The following is a 23,194-nucleotide window of genomic DNA, read 5'->3' on the forward strand; positions in this document are numbered from 1 at the left end:
CTAAATAACCCAGTGTAGCATCCTGACAGGCTGTTTTCTAGATACTGTCTTTGCTGTTAGTGACTTAAAATTATCTAGTTTTGGTTAAAAGAGAAAAGGATTTAATTTTCTCAAATTACAGGCTTACATATAGTAATATACCACACTTCCTGGTACTTTTCCATGTTCCAGATGCTTCTGTTTCACAGTAGTAATCCTGAACAGTTATGTACAATTGTCAAAGTTTTTATATGTCATGGAAATTTATTCATTATATTTTTTTTTTTTTTATGGAACTGGGCAGTAGTTATGCATTACGCATGTCTTTGTCCTAGCGTAGGCAGATGGATCTGTGACTTCAAGGCCCAGTTGTTCTAGACTTGAGTTCTAGGAGACCCAGGACTACACACAGAAACCTTGTTAATAATAAAAATAATAATAATAATACCTTTATGATCCAGTTTTTTTTCTATCATAAAGTTGAAAGTTAAAAAGTTTGCAATAATTAGTTTTCTTTTTTTATTATTATTACAGCTTTACCAACAGGGACGCTTATGTCAACTTGGCAGTGAATTCTGTGAATTGGAAGTTTTTGCTAAAGTTTTGAGAGCTTTGGATAAAAGGTAAGTTTGTGTGTATGTGTATAAGTTTTCTTCCTTCCTCCCTCCCTCCTTTCCTCCCTCCCTCCCTCCCTCCCTCTCTCCCTCCCTCCCTCCCTCCCTTGTTACTTCCTTTTACTGTTTTTACATTTGTGTGCATATGTGCAGCTCAGAAGACAGTTGAAGGAGTCAGTTCTCTCCTTTCACCCCGTGGGTCCCTGTGCTCGAGTTGCTGTTATCAGAATTAGTTACAAAGCTCCCTCCCTCCCTTCCTTCCTTGTCTCATGTGGCTCAAAATGGCTTTGAAATTATCAAACTTCTGATCCTTCTGCCTCTATTTGAGTGCTTAGATTACAGGATCACCCCCCAAAAAACCCACCACGTCTATAACAACAAAACCCAAAAACGTAATAAAACATATATAACATAAAATTTGCCACTTACATCATTTTAAAATGAACTAGAGAGATGTCTCAGTGGTTAGGAGCACTGGCTGCTCTTCCTGAGGACCTGGGTTCAATTCCCAGTATTACTTGTCATCTCACACCTGTCTGTAACTCCAGTTCCAGGGCTTCTGACACCCTTATGCAGACACCCATGCAGGCAAAACACCAGTGTACATAAAAATAAATTATTAAAGATGCATTTAATTCCATAATATTAAGTATACTTACTTTGTTTAACCATTAGTAATAGACATTTCCAGGATGTTTTCACTGTCAAAACAAAAGTTCTGAGTGGACAAGCTCACCACTGATTGCTCTGATAGCAGATGCCCTGGCGTGGGGAGGGTTGCTCAGTGAGCTGTCTTGAAGAACAAACTGATAATGATAGCCGTACTTTCTGTATAGTGGGTGTAAGCCGGAGAACGTGCTTATACTTTGTAAATACACAGAACACTTACTGAGGTGTCAGGCAGTTTTGTTTTGTTCTGTTTTGAGGCAGGGGCTCATGTCTGGGTGCTGGTCCTTGCCTTACACCTACCTTTCCTGAGCCAGTACCTCTTTTAGTGTTCTCTGCTACGTTTGCCAGGCTAGCTGACCTGTGAGCCTCTAGCAAGTCCGTTGTTCATGCCTCCCATGTCCCTCTAGTGTACACTGGGATTACTGGTGTTTGCGCTATGTGTCCAGCTCTATGTGTGTTCTGCAGTCCAGACTCAGGTTGTCAGGCTTGTGAGGCAGGTGATGAGCCATTTCCCTAGTCTTTTTGTTTTGGAATGTATGTGACTTTGTTTTTTATAGACTTAGCCTTACTCACCTTATTCTGTTGAGGAAAACACACACACACACACACACACACATTTAATAGGTATATTTAATGGAGGAGCAGCTAGCTCTAAAGGGTTACAGTAAGCGACCTCTCAAGAACCACTTTTCTCTTTTCTGCAGACATTTGCTCCACCACTGTTTTCAGGCTCTGATGGACCATGGCGTTAAGGTTGCTTCTGTCTTGGCTTACTCCTTCAGTAGACGGTGCTCTTACATAGCAGAGTCAGACGCTGCGGTAAAGGAGAAGGCCATCCAGGTTGGCTTTGTCTTAGGTGAGTAATGGCAAAGGAGAGGGCATTTTACTCTGCAGTGGTCTTGTAGTTAAACCTTCTAACTAGAAAGTTTCTTCCAAGAATTCCCAGTTTGTACAGGCAGGTTGTGGGCAACTGTCATACCTACCTGTGGCCTACTCAAGCTCAGTCTGTAAGTCCTACCCCTTTCTGACATTCTAGCCTCGGGACAGTAATGACAGCATTTTCATGTGAGAAGTAGACAAGTTGAGTAAGTGAGCAGGCTCGTAGCTTTGAGTGAGCTGGGTTAGCATGAGTCACGGCTGTGGTCCGACGCATGTCATTCTGCAGTGTCAGGGCATCACCAACTTCTTTAGCTACTTACTATTTACTGTATGCTGTGGCGTGAGGCATAAATCTTTTTAGGGCCCCATTTTGTTTTCATTTCCAAAAGCAGTTATTTTTAATTTTGGGTGAGCTACTATAAGGATAGCAGAAACATCACTTTTATAATATCCTGGAAAGATTTATACATATAGAAAAATATTATTTGATGATTTTGTAACCTGAGTAGTTTCACAACTGTACAGAGTTAAAAGTATGTTTTAGGTAATTACTTAGTCAAATTATTCTTTCCTCCTCCTGTTCCAGAGATCAAACTTTTTAAAAGTTCACTGTATACGGTGTTCATACTCTGGAGGTTTTAGGTCAGGCGATTAATTGTAAGCCTGTCACTGCCGCTTTCAGGCATCTCCTGAGTCGCTGACTGCTGCTGCTTTTGTTCTTCAGGTGGCTTTCTTTCCGATGCAGGCTGGTACAGTGATGCTGAGAAGGTCTTTCTGTCCTGCCTTCAGCTGTGCACGCTACATGATGAGATGCTCCACTGGTTTCGAGCAGTGGAGTGCTGTGTGAGGTAAGCTGAGCACATGTGGTGATTAAGTGCTACTTAGTTCAGTGGTACTTTTAGTGCTAGTGCTGTTTAATTACAGTGGTGCTTAGTGCTAGTGCTTTGGGCTCAGAATTCTTCCCTTGTTCCTAACAGTTGATTAAATCTTAAATCTTTACCTATGGTCTCATTAGTCAATCTCCTATCTCCAAAATGTTATCAACGCGTCATATATATGTGTGTGTACACACACACACACACACACACACACATATATGTGTCACATACACACATGCATAATCCAGGCTGGCCTCAAACTCTGCCTCCCAAGTGCTGGAATTAAAGTGTGCAACACCACGTTAGCCTATTTTGTTTTGTTTTGTTTTGGGTATTTTTTGTTTTGTTGTGGTTTTTTTTAGTTTGTTTCTTTTTTCCCTGAGACAGGGTTTCTCTGTGTAGCACTGGCTGTCCTGGAACTCACTCTGTAGACCAGGCTGGCCTTGAACTCAGAAATCCACCCGCCTCTGCCTCCCAAGTGCTAGGATTAAAGGTGTGCGCCACTATTTTGTTTTTTAATAAAGTAAAAACTTCCTTGAATGTTGAGCAGGAAGCAACTTGAACATGGATTTAAAGAGAATCAGAATTTCATATTTCAATTTCCTCAAGTCCAAAGGTAAATAGAAATGAGCCGCTAAAAGGAAACAGTATCATCTCAGTGTTTGGAAGAAAATAGTATATGTACCTCACTGAATTTTTTAGGACAAATGAAAACATTTTCAAATCCGCCAAGACCCAGCAGGTCCTAGTATGTACTAGTAGATACCCTGTGAATCTTAGAAGGCAGAGCCAGAGCCTTTGGTAAGCCCTGAGTCAGTCACTAGCAAGGGGAATGGCATCCCTGCTCTATTACCCCTTCTGAGTCGTCGCAGCTTACCTCCCCCTCAGACCTAGGCAGTTGTCAGTGCTTCCGCAAGCTCAGGCTGTCATGGGGGGGGGGCGACTAGTAATGGCTGACATAGAGAGCTGACTGTGTGCTGCATCTTCACAGTTATTTCTTTATTAGCTTAAATCTGACTAATTGAAACAGAAGGAAGAAATCAGAATTGAGCCATGGCTGCTGACCTAGAAATTAAAGTCATAAGGGAATCTTATGAAAAGTTGTACATTATCAATTGGAAATTTAGATTAAAGGAACAAATTTGTAGAAATGTACAAGCTATCTAAATGATAAAAAAATTGAATATCTCAACAGACCCATAACAGGTAAAGATTGCAAATTTCTATTAATAACTAGAAATTGCAATTTTTCTTATATCAAAGAAAATCCAGGAGCAGAAGTTTGCTGGTGAATTGTTTCAAACATTTGAACAGTTAGCACTAGTGCATCTCAAACCACTAGACTAATGAAGAAGAGTCCCTTCCCAACTCATTTTATGAGATCATTATGGCCTCATTAATGATAGCCCAGGAAAAACATAAGAAAACACAATTAGAGACCAATATCTCCTTAAATCCAAGATCAGAAATCCTTAACAAAATACTAACAAATAAAACCTAAAAGAATACCTAAAGCAATTTATACTGTGTTCTTAATTAAAGTGAGATCTAAACCAAGAATGTGAGAGTACTTCCACATATGAAAATCAAGAAATATACTATACCATTATAATAGACTGAATAAGAGTTTTCAACAATGGACATTGAAAAAGTATTTGAGAAAATCAGCTCTCATTTTTTAGTAAAAGTATGCAGAAAGCTAGGACTCTTTGCTATGGCAGAGCATTTATGACAGACTTACAGGGCATGGTGGTCAGACCTACACCAGCCTGAGCTACATAGCAGAACACCATCTCACAGAACCAATTAGGGTGGTACTGTGGGGAGGAGTTGGGGAGGGGGAAGATAGAACAGTTAACTTGGTAATATTCTGGATGTTTTTTTTTTTTTATTGGATCAAAAGAAAGGTAAAGGATGTTTTCTACTAGAGGTAGTCAATGTTATGTTGTAAATTTTAGTCAAAGTAAGCAAGAAAAAGAAATAGTGTCTGTTTGGAAATAGGAAAAGGACTACATTCATTGAACTCAGAGACTTGTGACTAGGTGTAGTGGTGCACATCTGGAATCCCAGCACTCAGAAGGTAGAGGTATTGGCATTACTGAGAACAACCAAAACCCCTGGAAACTTTGCAAAGGACGCTATCAAGACAGTGTTTTATTTTTGTAATCTCGGCGCTCAGGGATGTAGCAAGATCCAGTCTTCCTTCCTGTCTTTGCACCCAGCCTGTTCTTACTTATTTCCTTTCAGGTCTCAGTATATGTATTCAAGGCTGGCCAGAAACTCAGTTCTCCTCCCAAGACTTCTGAGTGTTGGTACAGGGGTACACCATCATTCTCACTGATCCTGACTCAAGTAAAGACAGTCTGCAGAAGGGGAAACAGTATTTGCAAATCAGGTATTGGACAAGGGTCCAATATCCAGAGTGTGTCAAGAAGTATAAATCAGTAGCAGATGACCCAAGTTTTTAAATAGACAGGGACTTGAGTGGACCCTTTCCGAAAAACATGTGCAGATTGCTGATGTGCATGTGAAGAAATATTAGTAGCAGAACTGTATGTCTGTACACTTAAGGGAGCTGCAAATCAAACATGTTAGAGATACCACTTCATGTACCAAGGCCATGTAGGATTTTGATTTTGGGGTTTTTTTTAAAGATTTATTTACTTATATTATGCATATGAGTACACTGCAGCTGTACAGATGGTTGTGACCCCTCATGTGGTTGCTCTGAATTGAACTCAGGACCTCTGCTCTCTCTGGCCCAAAGATTTACTTATTATTATATATAATTACATTGTTTTTAGACACTCCAGAAGGGGGGGCGTCAGATCTCATTGGGGATGGTTGTGAGTCACCATGTGGTTGCTGGGATTTGGACTCAGGACCTTCAGAAGAGCAGTCAGTGCTCTTAACCTCTGAACCATCTCTCCAGCCCGGTTTTGTTGTTGTTGTTTGTTGTTGTTGCTGTTTGTTTTTTAGATTTATTTAATTGTTTTTATGTATATGAGTACACTGTAGCTGTCTTCAGACACACCAGAAGAGGGCATCAGATCCTATTGCAGATGATTGTGAGCCACCATGTGATTACTGGAAATTGAACTTAGGACCTCTGGAAGAGCAGTCAGTGCTCTTAACCACCAAGGCATCTCTCCAGCCCAGGATCTTGTTTTAATGAGCTAGAGATAATTAGCTCAGTGGCAAGAGGTCTTGCTCAGTATGTTTCATATCCTAGGATGGATTTCCAGCAATGCCAAAACAAGCAGAAAGTTAGTGGTATTGAGGATAAAGAGAAACTGCAAACGTTGCATACTATTGCTGAGTATAAAATGATGCAGCTGAGAATCTAAACACAGAATTACCATAGGCCCAGCAATTGCATTCCAAGGTATATATTCAAGAGCAGGGCTGGAGATACAGCCCAGTGGCTAAGAGCACATACTTGTTTTGTTTTTGTTTTTCTCTTTGTAGAGCCACCTCCCTCTGTCTCCAGAGGGCTGGGACTAAAGATGTGCTCTACCACTGGCCAGTTTATATTTTATTTTATGTAGGGCATGAGTTTGATTCCCAGAACCTACATCGTGCAGCTCACAACTGCCTATAACTCCATCTTTAGGATCGCACACACCTCTGACATTATACATGGGTGTACACATGTATATATAAATAAGAAAACATGCATAGACTCAAGATTTGTATATTGTGTCACAAGAGCAGAAGGTGAAAAGAATCCACATCTCTATCTGCAGATAAAAAGATACTTGTTCTGTGTATACAACATGAGGTCACTCTTTACTCAGGCTGGCCTTGAACTCGTTATGTAACCCAAGCAAGTTATTGTGCAAGCCTCATTGCCCCATTCAAGTATCTGTTGATTTTTTTACTCTCATATGCTTCTTCATACTTGAGTTCCCTGCTCAAAAACAGTCATTCCACCTACCATTCTAGAGCAGTGTGATTAATTATCCCTCCCCTTCCTCTTCTGCAGAGTGCTAAGGAATGAACATAGGGCCTCCCAAATGGTAGGCAAAGGTTCCACCACCTAGTTATGCCTGCCCCTTAGGTGGTTTTGTTTATTCTTAGTTTCATTATTTAGGCCTAGCTGTGCATCTAGAGTGCTTGTATAAATGCCCTGCTCGGTTTTCTTTGAAATGTCTTTTATGCCTTTATTGCCTCTGGGTTCTAAGCATTTTCAAAAAATTGTATTGGCCCTATAGATGATTATGGCATTCAACCAGCAGTGTAAGAGATAAGTATTCATTCTAACAACTGTTCTTCTTGTTTCATACAGTCTGTAGATGTATAGCCTACTACTGCCTAGACTTTAGTCTGATTTAAAGTGTGTTGATACTCTTTCATAATTTGATTGTCAGCAGGCTGCACTTTATTTTGTGTAGCGTACTCAGGATTTTCTGCCGCAGGGGTAGAGGACAAAGTTGTGTCATTGATGGTACTGTAGAGGGCCTGTCCTGTCAGCAGAAATGGGCCCTTAGGAAGCAGCATGGCCAGGGCAGTGCAAGTGCTGAAGTGATGCAGGTGCGAGCAGAGGAAGGCAGCGGCAGGCAGGCTAGGTCAGACGCCTCTGTCTTCACTGCTTTCTGTGTTAGATCTGAATTTGGAACAAAAAGGGTTTTTGTGTGTTTGTTTGGTGAGCACATGTTGAGTACACAAACTATTTGAATATTTAGAGAAATTGGATGAGATTAATCACAAAAAGCTTTCAGCACTATCAGTGCCATGCTAGATAAAATGGTTCTTTCAAATGCAGAAATGCAGAGTCTCTCAACTCTGCCGTGTCTTTTAGGTCCTGCTGCACCATTTTAAGATGTGGTTAGGGTCACTGTCCTGGCAGCACCAAAAGTAAAGGACTCTTCTTTTCTACAGGTTGCTTCATGTGCGAAATGGAAATTGTAAATATCATCTAGGGGAAGAAACCTTTAAATTAGCTCAGACGTACATGGATAAGCTCTCTAAACATGGCCAGCAAGCAAATAGAGCCGCTCTCTACGGAGAACTATGTGCACTCCTGTTTGCGAAAAGCCACTATGATGAGGTAAGTTGGCTTGCTGTTTTGAGACAGGGCCTGTTTGTGGCCCACGCTGGCCTTGAAAATGGGATATTCCCACATCGGTCTCTAAAGTGCCGGGCTTGCAGGCACGTGCCACACAGTGCATGGTGAAATGAGCCAGTCTTTCACATGCCTTCTAAATTGCATTTCTTGTTTGGGTGGTCTTCAGGATTATTTTTCTGTTTAGTTTTTCAAGACTAGAGCAGGTAGCCCAGACCAAGCGCAGGCTCATGACCCCTGTGTTTCTGCTTCTTGAGTGTTTCAATCAGGTTAAAGGCCTGAGCCACCATTCCTAGGTTTCTCTTGTTAGGTTCATGTAATAGATTTTTATTGCGAAGTGGAAAAATACTTAATTTTCTAATGAAATATCTAACAACCAAGTAAGAGTGTTTGTGAGGTGGACCTGAAGTATTGCAAGTGAAATATAGGGCTTTTAAAACTTTTGTACAAGTGTTTGTCTGCCCAACTTGCTTTAAGGGAAATCCTGATGAGTGAATCTTAATCAATGCATTTGGTTCTATGTCATTCTGAGTTAACTATTTAAACATGAGTTGGAACGTAAGTATTTAATTTGCCAAACACCTTACCACAGAAATGTTTTATAAAACTTTATTAGAGTTAACATAGTTCTAAAAATGTTTTTGTACTACTTTGAAACAAAATTAGCGGTCTTAGCATTTCTATCGCTGTGGTAAAATGCCATGACCAAGAAGCAACTTTATTTCATCTAAACATCAGGGTGAGAATTCCCGGCTGTAGCCTGGAGGCAGGAGCTGCTGCAGAGGCCGGCGAGTGCAGCAGCTTGGCTTGCTCTCCATGGCTTGCTCAGCCTGCTTTTTTATAGTGCTCGGGTAGATCAGCCCAGGGATGGTCTCACCCATATTAAGCAGTCATCAACCAAGAAAATGCACCATAGGCTTGCCCACAGGCCAGTCAAGTGGGGGCATTTTATTAAATTTCCTTTCTCTCCAGTGACTCACCTGTGTCAGGCTGACATTAAAAAACCAAACCAACCAACCAACCAAACAAACAAACAAACAAACTAGATAGCACAGTCTCTTAAAATTGTAAATCAGGGCTGGAGAGATGACTTAGTGGTTAGAGCACCACCTGCTCTTCCAGAGGTACTGAGTTCAGTTCTCAGCAACCATATGGAGGCTTACAACCATCTGTAATGGGGATCCCATACCCTCTTCTGGTGTGTCTGAAGACAGCAACAGTATACTCACACCAGGTTTTGCGATCCAAGTCTGGTGAAGTTGATAGCTCTTATTTTTGCACACACATGATGGCATAGTGGTTAAGAACACCTGCTGGTCTTACATATGAACCAAATTCATGTTGTAACAGGGGTCCAACAAACTTTTCTAGCCTCCTCTGGAATCTCTGTACTCATGTGTACATAGCAACACACAGACATACATGCAAACACGTAAGGACGTAAGAGCATGTATGTGGGCAAGTACACGTGTAGGCATTCACATGGAAGTCCAGGATTTAGACAGGAAATCTCAATTCTGTTCTACCTTGAGATAGGTCCTCTCAGTTAGACCCAGGCTTTATCAAAGTGGGTAGTCTAGTCAGTCAGACTGCTGGGGAGGTGAGCACCCCACCCCCACCCCTATTTAAGACATTCTCTCAAGGGTACCTGGTGCTCCGTGACCAGGCCCAGGTAAGCTACCCTAGGTCCCCTGCGGGTAAGCTTACCCTAGGTGGGATAAGTGCATACCACCTTTTGCTTGGGTTTTGGGGATCAGGCTCTCGGGTCCTCAACTTGTGCAATATGCACTTTACTGAACTATCTCCCTTGTCCCCCAGATCATTTTGTTTCTTGATATAATAGCAATTGTCACTATCCAGGATAATTTATTTTGCCTTTATTTTTAGCCTGCTAATCACTAAGAAAAGATCATTTTTGTTTATTTTGCCACATATTACCCAGTGCTAGCTCATTGCCTGCCACTTGTCCTCTATGACGGAGGCCAGCTCCGGCATTCTGGTTCTCTCTTGAAAAAGCATAGGAAGGGGTAAGAATTGGTCTTGTGAGAAATTAGGGTTCCTTTTTAATAATAAAACAATTACCTATCTTAAGTCTAAATTACTTTGCCGAGGTAGCTGGCCAACCTGTCTGAGTTCCTCCGAGTCCAAAAACTGCAGAGTCTTTGGTGTTTAGCACCATAAAATCGTGGGGGATTAAGTAAAGGGTTAATTGTTAGGATTTTTTTTTCTTGTCCGGAACAGAAGGAGGTTTGGAACAATAAACTTTTAATTGAACCAGAAGAGTCAATTGCAGAAGGAAAAACTTTTACACAAGTAAATATGCATAAACTCACATTCGTATACAAATTTATGAACACGCACTCATACACCTTCATACAATCCGGTTGGGTCCGGCTACTTACTTATCTCATAATTACATGCTTAATACCTACATGTGCATATGGAGCAAAAGTGCAGAAAGGACTCACTCATTCTGGATGGAAAATGAGCTCCAGTCTTTACTGCATCGAGAAAGAAAGTGTCTCTACCCTTTTATTGCTAAATGAATTAAACCCACGTCTGTAAGAAGAAAGCTTTGTTCTCTTTAGTAAGAAGACCTGTTCCGTCCCATGGTGAAGAGAAGCCTGCCATCTTTCTGCCATCTCTGCAGTTTCTTCTTTGTCCCTCTTTCTCTCTGCAGTCTGCCTATTGCTCTCTTCTTCTGCTCCTGCCCCAGTGTCCTCTTTATGTTTACGGGAAAATGGGGGAAATCTGTGAAGTTATATGCTCTCTAAATTTCTAAATTGCTTTCTTACTTTCTAAGTTACTCTACCCTACTGTCTTCCCCTTCCTCCTAATCTTACTCTCGCTCCTGCTGTGCTAGAACAATGCGGTGCGATGTACTTGGTCCTAGTCTTTGTACCCTTCCTTCCTTCCTTCCTTCCTTCCTTCCTTCCTTCCTTCCTTCCTTCCTTCCTTCCTTTTTTGTTTTGTTTTTGTTTGTTTGTTTGTTTGTTTGTTTGTTTGTTTGTTTGATTTTTTTGGATTTGGTTTTTTCGAGACAGGGTTTCTCTGTATAGCCCTGGTTGTCCTGGAACTCACTCTGTAGATCATGCTGGCTTCGAACTCAGAAATCTGCCTGCCTCTGCCTCCCAGAGTGCTGGGATTACAGGCGTGCGCCACCACCGCCCAGTGCGCCACCACCGCCCGACTTTTGTACCCTTTCTAGGAGAATAGATCATATGGTTTTTCCAAGAATCCTTTTTTTTTCTTACAAAAGTTCACTGAAACTTCAAACATAAATTCAAATCATAAATTGAATAAGAAATTTACAACCTAGATGTATACATGTGTTTATATTAAGACTAGAAATTATCTCACTAGCTTCATAGGTTCATGAGAGTTAAAGGTCTTAATTTTTGTATCTAAGTGGACACTGAAGTTTTGTATAGATAAACCCAGTCAATATTTTATCTTCTGTCCTTGTACCCACAATAAATTGTTAGTTCCCCTTTATGACATTTGGTTAATTGTTTTACAACCTCTCCTAAGTTGTAAATGCCTGCTTTCTATCTCAGAAGCAATTAACTCTTAACACTTGAAAACCATTAGAGTTCTAACTGCAGTATTCATATCAGAGAAGGCTTATAATATTACAAGGGGCTTAATAATTACTTGCATAGTTTTAGGAATTCTTAAAGGATCATCATTAAAAATTAAGAAATCATCTATTTGTCTATGTAGCATCACTACAAATCATTACATCTTAATTTACAGAAATCTGCCTAGTAGAGTGAGCTAACATCTAGTGACTGTCTTATATATTTAATAACAACAGGAAGGCATATTAATAGCAGGAATATTTCCTAAGATGGCCTCAGCCTTGCCTAGAAGGGCTCATTCACCCATTGTGCTGTTAGAGTGCACGGTGAACTGTCTCAGGAAGATCACCCCCTAGTTTTTAGCCTGGCTAAAGGCAGGTGGGTTTTCCTGAGTTCAGTGGAGATAATCCTAGGAGTCCTGATGGCTCCTGGCACCTTTCTACTCCAGGTTTGTATTTGTATTTTTGTTTTTTCTTTGTGTAGCCTTCATTATCCTGGAATTCATTCTGTAGACCAGGCTGGCCTCAAACTCAGAGATTTGCCTACCTCTGCTGGGATTAAAGATGTATGCTACCACTGCCTAGCTGTATCTTAGTTTTTTGTTTTTGCTTTTTAAGTAATAATAGTGCATATCATGATGCTGTGGTATCAGTTAAATATATTAATATGAATTGCTTATTAGAACAATAACATAAAGGAAGCCCTACTAAACAGACAATAAGAGCTGGGTGTAATAGCACATACCTTTAATCCTAGCACCTGGGAGACAGAGGCCAATTGGCTTGGATTTCTCTGAGTTTGAGGTCAGCCTGTTCTATATAGCAAGCTCCAGGCCAGCCAGGGCTACAGAGTGAACCCTGTCTCAGAAAGAGAGGATGGGGACAAGAGTGTGAGAGAGATGGGGGCTGGGGAGAGAATGATAAAGTGTTACAGGAGGGAAAGGAGAATAGAGTAAGTGGTCTAGGACTTCCGTGTAAAGGATGAGCATGGTGGACCAAGGAGCTGGGAGCAGGGGCTGCTTCCCTGCGGACCCTGTACACAAAGGCCCCTGGGAAAATAGAATACGCCTCATTTTCTGAATGTGTCTGTAATATTGTAGTTTAGAAGAACTGTGGTTTTGAGGGGCACTGTTTGTAGGACTCCTCAGGTCCTCTCCATTGCACTCAGGAAAACCCTTCTGCCTTGGCCTCCCTGAGTCAGGAATTACGAGTACACACCGCCACACTTGGCTTCAGAAAACTTGTGGATGTAAAAATAAAACTAGGGTGATCAGCTCATACTTCCAAAAAATTGTCTCAGAGAATTTCAGTTGTAAATATTTTGTGTGTATGTGTTTAAGTAGTTGAAATCTTGTGGGGTAACTTCACAGTTTCGTTAAATACAGTCATTTATTGTGTCGCTGTTCTTTCTTTTTTCAATTCTTTCAAAGGCATACAAGTGGTGCGTTGAGGCAATGAAGGAGATCACAGCAGGCTTACCAGTCAAAGTTGTGGTGGATGTTTTAAGACAAGCTTCTAAGGTGAGTATGATGTTTATAACATTAAATGTATTATAAAACTTATTGGGCTTTAAATAGTTAATAATAACTTACTTAGTTGATCTATGGACTAGATCTGTTTTCTAAGCTTCTCTGCTTAGTTTTAGAAGCTTAGTTTCTAATCAAAACTGTGACCTATGCCTTTAATCCCAACACTTGGGAGACAGAGACAGGTGGGTCTCTGGGATTAACCTGGTCTACATAGTGAGTTCCAGGACAGCCAAGGCTGCATAGAGAGACCCTATCTAATAAAAAAAATAAATAAATAAAAATAAAATTTAAAAAAAACTTAAAAAAAGAAAACTATCTCGTCTGTTTTATCTAATTTTCCTTTATTGAAAAAAACCTATGAAAATAATTGTTTTACCTCACTAGAGTTCACCTGACTGCAATATTTGGTGCTAATTTGATTCGAATGTTTGCTTTTCCTAAATGTGTGTAGTAACCTCAATGTCTTATTCAGAAATCATGTGGGACCTGAGGACATTTCTGTAGGCTGAAGGCTGGGACTTTTAGGGTATTTAGCTTCTAGGATTGTGTTTCACTCAAGATAGCTTGTTACATTCGACCTGCTAGACTAGACTGTCCTTGTTTTTTTTTCCTCTCTAGTTTCTTTTTCTGTAGATAACTACATGAACATTTTGAAGCTATTTATTAGTATCTCAAAGTTACTACTTCAGTGACTTAAAGCTTTGATGAACTTTCACACGCTCCTTGTCTAGAAGTTACTCACAGTTGAATATTCCATTTTGGTTGGTTTTATCTTGGTTCAAAATTTTGGCTTAGAAGACACCACTGTTTTTGTGAAATACTAAAAAGTTGTTTATTGGTTTGTAGCCTTGGCTGGCCTTCACCTTGCTGCGTAGTTACAATTGCCCTCAAGTTGTAACTTCCCTGAGGCTTCAGGCTGTCCCTCAGATAGGGTCTGTATGAGAGAAAGAAGCTAGCATGCTTAATTTAAACGTGAAATATGTGTGTGTGTGAAATAATAACATGCAAATTTTATATTGGAGTTTAGAAACTGGTAATTCTCATGCTTCAAAATATTTTTTAAATAATTGAAAACTTGAATTTCTTCTGTACATATAAAAGTTATCATGTGAGCCTGTGGCCATAATAACCTTATGTCCCAGATCGTGTTTGATCTCATAAACTAGTGGGGGAAAGCCCTGAATAGCCCAACCTGTAAACAGCAGGTGGTATTTAACAAAAAGGCCTAGTGAGATGGCTCAGTGGCTAAACTGAGTTCAACCCTACAAGACTCAGTGGTAGAAGGAAAGAACCAACTGCTGTAACCTGGCTTCAACCTTCAGATTCTTTTCAGTCATGCTTATGTGCATGTGTGCACTATAAATAATTAATAATGTTAGAGTGTGGGACTGGAGAGGCAGCTCAGCAGTTAAGCACTGGCTGCTTCTCCAGAGGACCCAGGTCTGATTTTCAGTACCCACATACAAACACCCGTCACTCCAGTTCCAGGAGCTCAACATCTAGCATACTGTTGGCAGAATACCTACACACAGGAAACACACACACACACACACACACACACACACACACAAAAGTTTATTAGAACCCTTTCTGTAAATGGAGTGTGTGCATGTCTATACTTAAAAATATTATACTGAGTCCTCCCTGAACATTTTTTTTTTAATTATAAAATGCACTAGCTTGTGGATTACCTTACCTTTGTTATAGCATGGTTAATTTTTGGTTTTGGTTTCTTTCTTTTTTTTAGGCAAGGTTTCTTTTTTAGCCCCAGGTGTCTTGGATTTGCTCTTTTAGACCACTGTAGCTTGGCCTTGATCTGAGAAATCAGCCTGCTTCTGCCTTCTGAGTGCTGGGACTAAAGGTGTGCACCACCACAGCCCAGCTGTTATAACAGGTTCATTCTGGAAATGTCTGCCGGAATTTCTCCTAATTGTTTAGAGATTTGGGAAGAAATTAAAAATGGAAAGAATTATTGAGAATTTTTTAAATTATGAATTATTATAATGTGAACTCAAGCTGTAGCACACTAACGAAGCATTTAAGAGATGTTTAATAATCTCCCTCTTCATTTTTAGGCTTGTGTAGTCAAACGTGAGTTTAAGAAGGCAGAACAGTTAATTAAACATGCAGTGTATTTGGCACGGTAGGTGATTGTTATTCAATGTGCTGCTTTAATGTGTTTTTCAACTTTAAATGCTAACACTTCTATATCCTTTCACAGAGATCATTTTGGATCCAAACACCCAAAATACTCTGACACCCTGCTAGATTACGGGTTCTACTTACTCAATGTAGACAATATCTGCCAGTCTGTTGCAATCTACCAGGTATGTTAATGGTTACTTCTCTTTGCTTTTAACCTAAGTCGACTCGTTTGCCCTCTGGAAATCATATGTAAAGTAACTCTTTGAGGAACTGAAGAAATGATTCAGCAGTTAACAACACTGGATGCTCTTCTAGAGGACCAGGTTCAATTCCCAGCACCTACATGGCACTTCACATCTGTCTGTCACTGCAGTCTGACACATTCATACAGACACGTGCAGGCAAAACATCAGTACATATTTTTAAAAAGCAATAGCAAGCCTGTTGGTTTTTCCATGCAGTTCACCTGCCTGCACGCCGCGCAGGTCACCTGTTTGCCCGCCGCGTGGGCCCTGGGGATACGGTGGAGATGCCGGCCGCAATGAGGTCACACCAGGCCAAACAGTTCCACGTGGGGCTTTATTTAAAATGGGGAAAAGGTGTAGCAGGCGGGAAGAAGGAAGGAAAAGAAAGAGAGAGGTGAAATGCTACCCAATTATATACGGGTGATGACGTAAATTACAGGTAAAGGTGGGCCATTGAATTCTGGGTATATTGGCAACAGGCCTGTAGTCGCACTGTGCTGATTGTCGCTTATATGACAGGTCTCACAGGTCTTGGTACTAACAAAACCAATTTATAAAAATAAATAAATGTGGGCTGGAGAGATGGCTCAGCGGTTAAGAGCACTGACTGCTCTTCCAAAGGTCCTGAGTTCAAATCCCAGCAACCACATGGTGGCTCACAACCATCTGTAATGAGATCTGATGCCCTCTTCTGGTGTGTCTGAAGACAGCTACAGTGTACTTACATATAATAAATAAATAAATCTTTTTATAAATAAATAAATAAATAAATAAATAAATAAATAAATGTGAGCCCCGCCTTTTTCCTGTAGGTTTCACCATCACTTTACTGAGTGTTCCTCCATGAAAGGCTTAAGACTCAAATGTCGTTAAGAACCATCCAGGACTAAGGCCATCAGGCTGTGGGTCTGTGTTCCACAGCACTTCTGTCTCTAATTTGCCCAGATGATGGCTTAATTTTGTGGAGGATTTATCAACTGTCAGTCTTTCAATAATTTTAGATCTTGCAATTGTTATTTCAGGTAAAAGTCTTCTACCATGACACTAGACAAGATGTCACTGACTTTACAATTGTTTGTTAAAGAATGGTGTAGAAGGGTTGAGGCTGTGACGCTGTGGTGGAGTACTGCCTTACTGCAGAAAAGTAGCCGATATGGTGGTTTCCCAGCAGGTGTCTTCAGAAAACCAGGTCTTTCAGGGAAACTTGCAAGATGTGCTAGTTGGGCAGGTCTTTCCCATTTGAAGTTTAAGGGATCGGGCACATAGAGTGCATGTAGTTCATTTATCTTAGGTAGCATACCATATTATTAAATGTCTTTATGATTCTTTTAGGCAGCCCTCGACATTCGACAGTCAGTGTTTGGTGGCAAAAATATTCACGTAGCGACGGCTCATGAAGACCTGGCTTACTCTTCGTATGTTCACCAGTACAGCTCTGGAAAATTCGACAATGCGCTGTAAGTTCCACCTTTTTCTCTGAGGACGTTAATACTGTTCCTTAGTCTAATAGTCCTTTAGTATTTGTGTGGATAAATTTGTCTTTCTGGTGGGATAAAATATTTTTGAAATCATTTAAAAACCATCCTGATTTTTAAAACATCTATTTATGTTTCTCTTGATTTCATATTAAGATTTGTATATTTCACAATGAGCTATTTTTCAATATTTTCTTCATATTTTTTGTGTATGTTTGTTTGTTTTTTTGAGTGACTAGTAGTCTCTGTGCCGATGGTAACTTTAACAACCTACAAACTTATTGCTAAAAAAAAGTGGGGGGGGGCTGGAGAGATGGCTCAGCGCTTAGGAGCACTGAGTGCTCTTCCAAAGGTCCTGAGTTCAAATCCCAGCAACCACATGGTGGCTCACAACCATCCTCAATGAGATCAGACACCCTCTTCTGATGCGTCTGAAGACAGCTACAGTGTACTTATATATAATAATAAATAAATCTTTAAAAAAAAACCAAAAAACAAAAAAGTGGGTCAGACATGCTCATTTATTCTTGTTTCCTATGATTAGTTCATGCCGTGACAGCAGAGTTAAATAGTTGTGAAAGAATATTGCTAACATAACAAAGTATTTACTGAATAGCCCCTAAAAATTAGCCTTCCGGATCTGATAAAAAAGAAACCTGTAGCCAGGCAATGGTAGTACATGCCTTTAATTCCAGCTCTTGGGAGGTAGAGGCAGGCGGATTTCTGAGTTTAAGGCTAGCTTGGTCTACAGAATGTGTTCCAGCACAGCCAGGGCTATACAGAGAAACCTGGTCTCGGAAAAAGAAAAGAAAGAAAAAGGAAGAAAAAGAAACCTGTAAAATTTTGGAGGAAAATTGAAGCCAAAAATCAGCCAAGCATTGTAGGACACCGCTGTAATCCCAGCCCTAATGCTGGGTCTGGAAGATCAAGAACTCCAGGTACTTGCTGCTGAGTTCCATCCCTGACACCCGTATGTGGAGGAGAAAACTGACTAGCTAGCTCTCTCTAACAGGGCCAGCCTGGGCTGCACAGTGAGTTCTACGCCATCTTAGGCTACACAGCAAGGCAGACATCTTCCTCCAGAAAAAAAAACAAACATTTCCGAAGGCAGAGTTGACTTTTTTTCAGGGCTCTAGCTGTGGCCAAGGCTGGCCTTATATTCTGGCCTCCAGCAATCCACTTGCTGCCTCTCGAGAGATGGACATTTTAAAGGAAACAATATAAGGAGGATCACATTCTATGTGATTTAATCTGTTTATGTCCAGAGCGACAAATCTAGAGACAGAAAGGGACTGATTCTCAGAGGTGGGGTGTTGGAAGGATGTGGGGATTGCTGGATGGATATATTCAGACTTTTCTTTAATAAAAGTACTCTAAATTGATCGCAATGTGGTTGCACTCTAAATATACTAAAACACTAGTGCTCGTGCTAGCCAGCACTCAGGGTGAGGTGGTAGAATTGCTGTGAATTTGAGCCTAACCTTGGCTGCTAAATAAAATCATGTCTCAGAGAAAGCAGTGGAACTGAGGAAAAGGCATTGTCATTGTCATTTCAACGCTGCAGTCGAGTTAAACAGGCTTTAATCAATAACTGAAGTCAGCTAGGGAACTGAAAACAAGTGGAGATCAGAAAGTTTGAGGAGCTAGAGAGGTGGCTTAGTGGTTAAGAATGACTGACTACTGTTCTTTCAGAAGACCCAAGTCTCATTTGAAGCACCTTTATCTGGTGACCTCCAACCTCATGGAACCTGGCCACAGGCAAAGAACTCCACCTCACCTCTGTGGGCTTCTTGCATGCACATATTCACACGCAGATACATACTTTAAAATGTTAAAAATAACTAAAAAGTTTGAATTGTAATGTATAATAGGCAAGTAGTTTGCCTTTTGTTTCCTGGGCTGGGCTGTGAAAGATAACCAGATGTTACTGTGGACTGATAGAAAGGTGAGTGACTGGGGGACTTTATGTGCTCAGTTAGTGACAGTGAACTACAAGTGTGTGGAGGGGAACGTCTCCCACAGAGAGAAGAAAGCAAATGCTGGAGTGAGCGGGCAGGGACCCATCCAGACACGGCTAGGGAGGGCATTTGCTGTGGGGGTGGCAGGAGATAATGGCAGAGAGATTGAGTTTTGTAGACCACAATGAGGACTTTTATCTTGAGGGAGGTGGGAATACATTGGTATTAAAAATTTAATTTGCCGGGCAGTGGTGGCGCACGCCTGTAATCCCAGCACTCCGGGAGGCAGAGGCAGGCGGATTTCTGAGTTCGAGGCCAGCCTGGTCTACAGAGTGAGTGCCAGGACAGCCAGGGCTACACAGAGAAACCCTGTCTCGAAAAAACCAAATCCAAAAAACCAAAAAAAGAAAAAAAAAAGAAAAAAAAAGTTTAATTCACAAGCTGGAGAGATGGCTAAAGAGATTAAGAACACTGGCTGTTCTTTCAGAGATCCTGAATTCAATTCCCAGCAACCCCATGATGGCTCACAACCATCTGTAATGGGATCTGATGCCTTCTTCTAGTGTGTCTGAAGACAGCGACAGTGTACTCATATACATTAAATAAATATTTAAAAAAAAGTTTAGCTGGGCAGCGGTGGTGCACGCCTATAATCCCAACACTTGGGTGGCAGAGACAGGTAGATTTCTGAGGCTAGCCTTGTCTACAGAGAGAGTTCCTGGACAGCCAGGGCTACACAGAGAAACCCTGTCTCGAAAAAACAAAAACAAAATAAAACAAACAAAAAAGTTTAATTCACAACAAATTGAAATTTTGGCTCTGAGAGTGAAGCTGTGTTTACTAGCATGTGTGAGATCCTGAGTTTGATTTTTCGTCTATCAAAACAAAATGGATTCTTAAAACTTTTTTTAAGGATTTATGTGTATTGGGGTGTGTGTGCACGCGCACCAGCATGCCAAATGACTGATTGCAAATGCCCATTGAGGGTAGAAAAAGGTCTTATCCTCTGGAGCTGAGATGACAGCTATTGTGAGCCACAATCAGTGCATGCTGGGACCTGAACTTGGGTCCTGTAGAAGAGTAACAAGTGCCCTTAATTGCTGAGCCGTCTTCTGGCCCAAAAACTCTTTGATTCATTTTTATAATTTTATTAGTACTTTCTGTTAATGTCATAATATGTGTTGTTACTTTTAACTAAAGACAGACACTAAACTATACGTGTATTACAGATTTCATGCAGAAAGAGCCATTGGTATCATTACCCACATCCTACCTGAAGATCATCTTCTTTTGGCTTCTTCAAAGAGGGTGAAAGGTATCCTTTGTGATCTAGTCTCCAATGATTGTAAATTGATATGTGGCATAAATAACTTACGGCTGTTAGATTGTTTGGATAAATGGCTAAGATAGTTCATCAGCTCTGCTTTGTGTCTTTGATGCAGCGCCCTTTTTTGTTCTTGTGTCTTCCTCCTGCCTCCATCCTTCCTGAGTCTGGCAGAGGGTAATGCAGGCGACGTGTAACTTTTTTGCTAATCCTCATCAATGCTTTCTCTTAATCTATTGATTCTGTTTTCACTGGATCACCCTTGTGGTACTTGTGTGCATGTGGGTGAGTCTAACCCTAATTCTGGGTTGCCTTACCTCAGTTTAACACTAGCAAATAAGTTAGATAGAAAGAGAAAAAATAAAGTTACCCAAAGCCTCACTGATACTAAATCACCATTTTGTTGATTAGGTTCGTTCATCTGTCCGTCCATCTGTCCTTCCTTTTCCCTCCCTCCCTCCCTTTCTTCCTTTAAGTTAATAAAGGTTCAGTGAGATGCTAAGGACTGAGTGGTCAGCTGCCAGGCTTTTAACCTAAAGTGAGTCCCTACCACATACATGTGGCAGGAGAGAGCTCACTACTTCCACTGTTTCCTTGACACACACACACACACACACACACACACTAAATGTTGAGGGAAAAGTTAGTAACTCTTCCAGCTTTATAACCTGATATTTTACCCCTCTTGTCTGTTTTTCCATTTCAACACACATAGGGATGTACATTTCCTCTAGCTTCCTTAGTCTGTTCTCTGGTATTGAAACTGTTTTAAACCTTTTTTAAAAATGCTGCAGTGTTCACTGCCTTTATATAAGTCAGTGCTAAGAAATAAAATTAGCTGCTATAATATCTATATTCATAAGGTGTTGTATTGGGTTTGAAATTCTTGAATGGAACTTTGAAATTAAAATGTCTTCTAGCCTAGTTGGGTTTGTTGAGTAAGTGCGAGGAAGGGGGCTAGGTTGTGGTCCCAGCCCCCATGTTCATGTCCCCTCCTCCTCCCCGCTATGCTTGGTTAGAGATTTTGTTCTATAAAGGCTGGTTTCAGAATTGTCAGAAGTACTTAAAGTACTCCTTGGCAGTTGGATAACTTTAACTTTCATGTCTTCTATCAGTTTTACTCTTTATTTTTTGTTTGTTTATTTGGTTGGTTTGGTTTTTGGAGACAAGATCCTCATATAGTCAAGGCTGCCCTTGAATTTGTCTCACAGCCTGGGCTCTCAGTCCTGCTTCCTTGGCCTCCCAGTAGCTGAGGCTATCCTTAAACTTCCAGTCCCGCTGTAGTGGCCTCCCAGTAGCTGAGGCTATCCTTAAACTTCCAGTCCCACTGCAGTGGCCTCCCAGTAGCGGAGGCTATCCTTAAACTTCCAGTCCCACTGCAGTGGCCTCCCAGTAGCGGAGGCTATCCTTAAACTTCCAGTCCCGCTGAAGTGGCCTCCCAGTTGCTTACACAGGCATCACAGTCATTCACGACTTTTCCCAGGTGGCCATTTTCTTTTAAAAGCAAATTTCCATCTATAAAGATAGGTTAATACAGTAGAAGCTGATTCTACCAAATAATTCAAGGCACACCCTTTTCCCCATAATTTAAATGAATATTCTGTATAAATAGAACAACTTTCCCAAAAGTGTACTGTTGAAGGAGTCACGGGCTTGACCACAACTGCACACACGTGGAATCCTAGCATTAGAAAGAAGTTGAAGCAGGATTGCCATGAATTCAAAGCCAGCCTGGGCTACAGATCAAGAGCACAGCTCAAAAATAAAACAAACCCCGGAAATGTGGAAAGCTTTTTCTTGGCCAGTTCTTAACTGCAGTCAGTATTCAGTACTACAGTCCTTAATTTTCAGTTAAATGTTGGGCCCTCGGGATGTGGGTTTTAGGTTTGTTGATGTGCCACTTTCTTTGTACAGCACTTATTTTAGAGGAGATTGCAATTGACTGTCATAACAAGGAGACGGAGCAGAGGCTGCTTCAGGAAGCACATGACTTGCATTTGTCCTCACTGCAGCTAGCTAAGAAAGCATTCGGAGAATTTAATGTACAGACCGCAAAACACTATGGTAACCTTGGAAGACTTTATCAGTCAATGAGAAAATTTAAGGTAAAAAAGGTTTTATATCTTTATCTCCAAATAATTAGTGAATTTAAAGTAATAAATCTTTAGTAACCTTAAAGAATAAAGCATACAATTGCTTTATCTAACCTCAAAGGAGCCGAGAAAATAGCTAGTGTAAAACCCCTGTAGTGAAATTTTTGTTTTTTGTTTTTGTTTTTTGTTTTTTTGGCTTTTTTGAGACAGGGTTTTTCTGTGGAGCCCTGGCTGTCCTGCAACTCATTCTGTAGACCAGGCTGGCCTCAAACTCAGAAATCTACCTGCCTCTGCCTCTGCCTTCCAAGTGCTGGGCTTAAAGGTGTGCACCACCACTGCCCAGGTCTGTAGTGAAATTATAAGTGAGATTATAGAGGCAAGACCATGAAAAAAGTTTTCAGATCCAAAAAGCTGGTATTGTTGTAGATAGGCTCAGTCAGAGCTCTTAGCGCAGTGTGTTGAGGTTTAGCAGAATGTCTGACATGGAGGAAGTGTTCAGAGATGCCAGATTCTAGTAGTGTGCTTGCCATTAGGCAGTAAGATCAAAGAGCGTCATGCCTTTTCTGAAAGCTACTAAAGAAAAATATTACTGGTTTTGGTAATCTGCACTAAATTGATAGCATTGATGGTCCTAAAGCCTAAAATGATAATGGTAGAAATTATACGACATTCAAAGCCAGGTGTGGGGGTACATGTCAGCACGTGTGTGTGCATGCACATGTCTGCATAAGTCAGTACCACCTTAACAGGTTTAAGTTAAT

The 23,194-nt window shown here is 40.8% G+C and overlaps 1 protein-coding gene across 1 annotated transcript in view; it reads left to right on the forward strand.

Moving 5' to 3' along the window:
- Positions 1–23,194, forward strand: part of Appbp2 (amyloid beta precursor protein binding protein 2) — a 46,691-nt gene that overhangs the window by 17,249 nt on the left and 6,248 nt on the right. The window contains exons 2-11 of the mRNA XM_052194646.1: positions 514–602; positions 1,967–2,118; positions 2,866–2,989; positions 7,901–8,069; positions 13,095–13,184; positions 15,269–15,336; positions 15,415–15,520; positions 16,916–17,040; positions 20,246–20,331; positions 22,255–22,445. Coding sequence (XP_052050606.1) covers positions 514–602; positions 1,967–2,118; positions 2,866–2,989; positions 7,901–8,069; positions 13,095–13,184; positions 15,269–15,336; positions 15,415–15,520; positions 16,916–17,040; positions 20,246–20,331; positions 22,255–22,445 — 1,200 coding nt within the window. The remainder of the gene's footprint in view (positions 1–513; positions 603–1,966; positions 2,119–2,865; positions 2,990–7,900; positions 8,070–13,094; positions 13,185–15,268; positions 15,337–15,414; positions 15,521–16,915; positions 17,041–20,245; positions 20,332–22,254; positions 22,446–23,194) is intronic.

Source organism: Apodemus sylvaticus, chromosome 10, assembly GCF_947179515.1.
Source record: "Apodemus sylvaticus chromosome 10, mApoSyl1.1, whole genome shotgun sequence".
NCBI lineage: Eukaryota > Metazoa > Chordata > Mammalia > Rodentia > Muridae > Apodemus > Apodemus sylvaticus.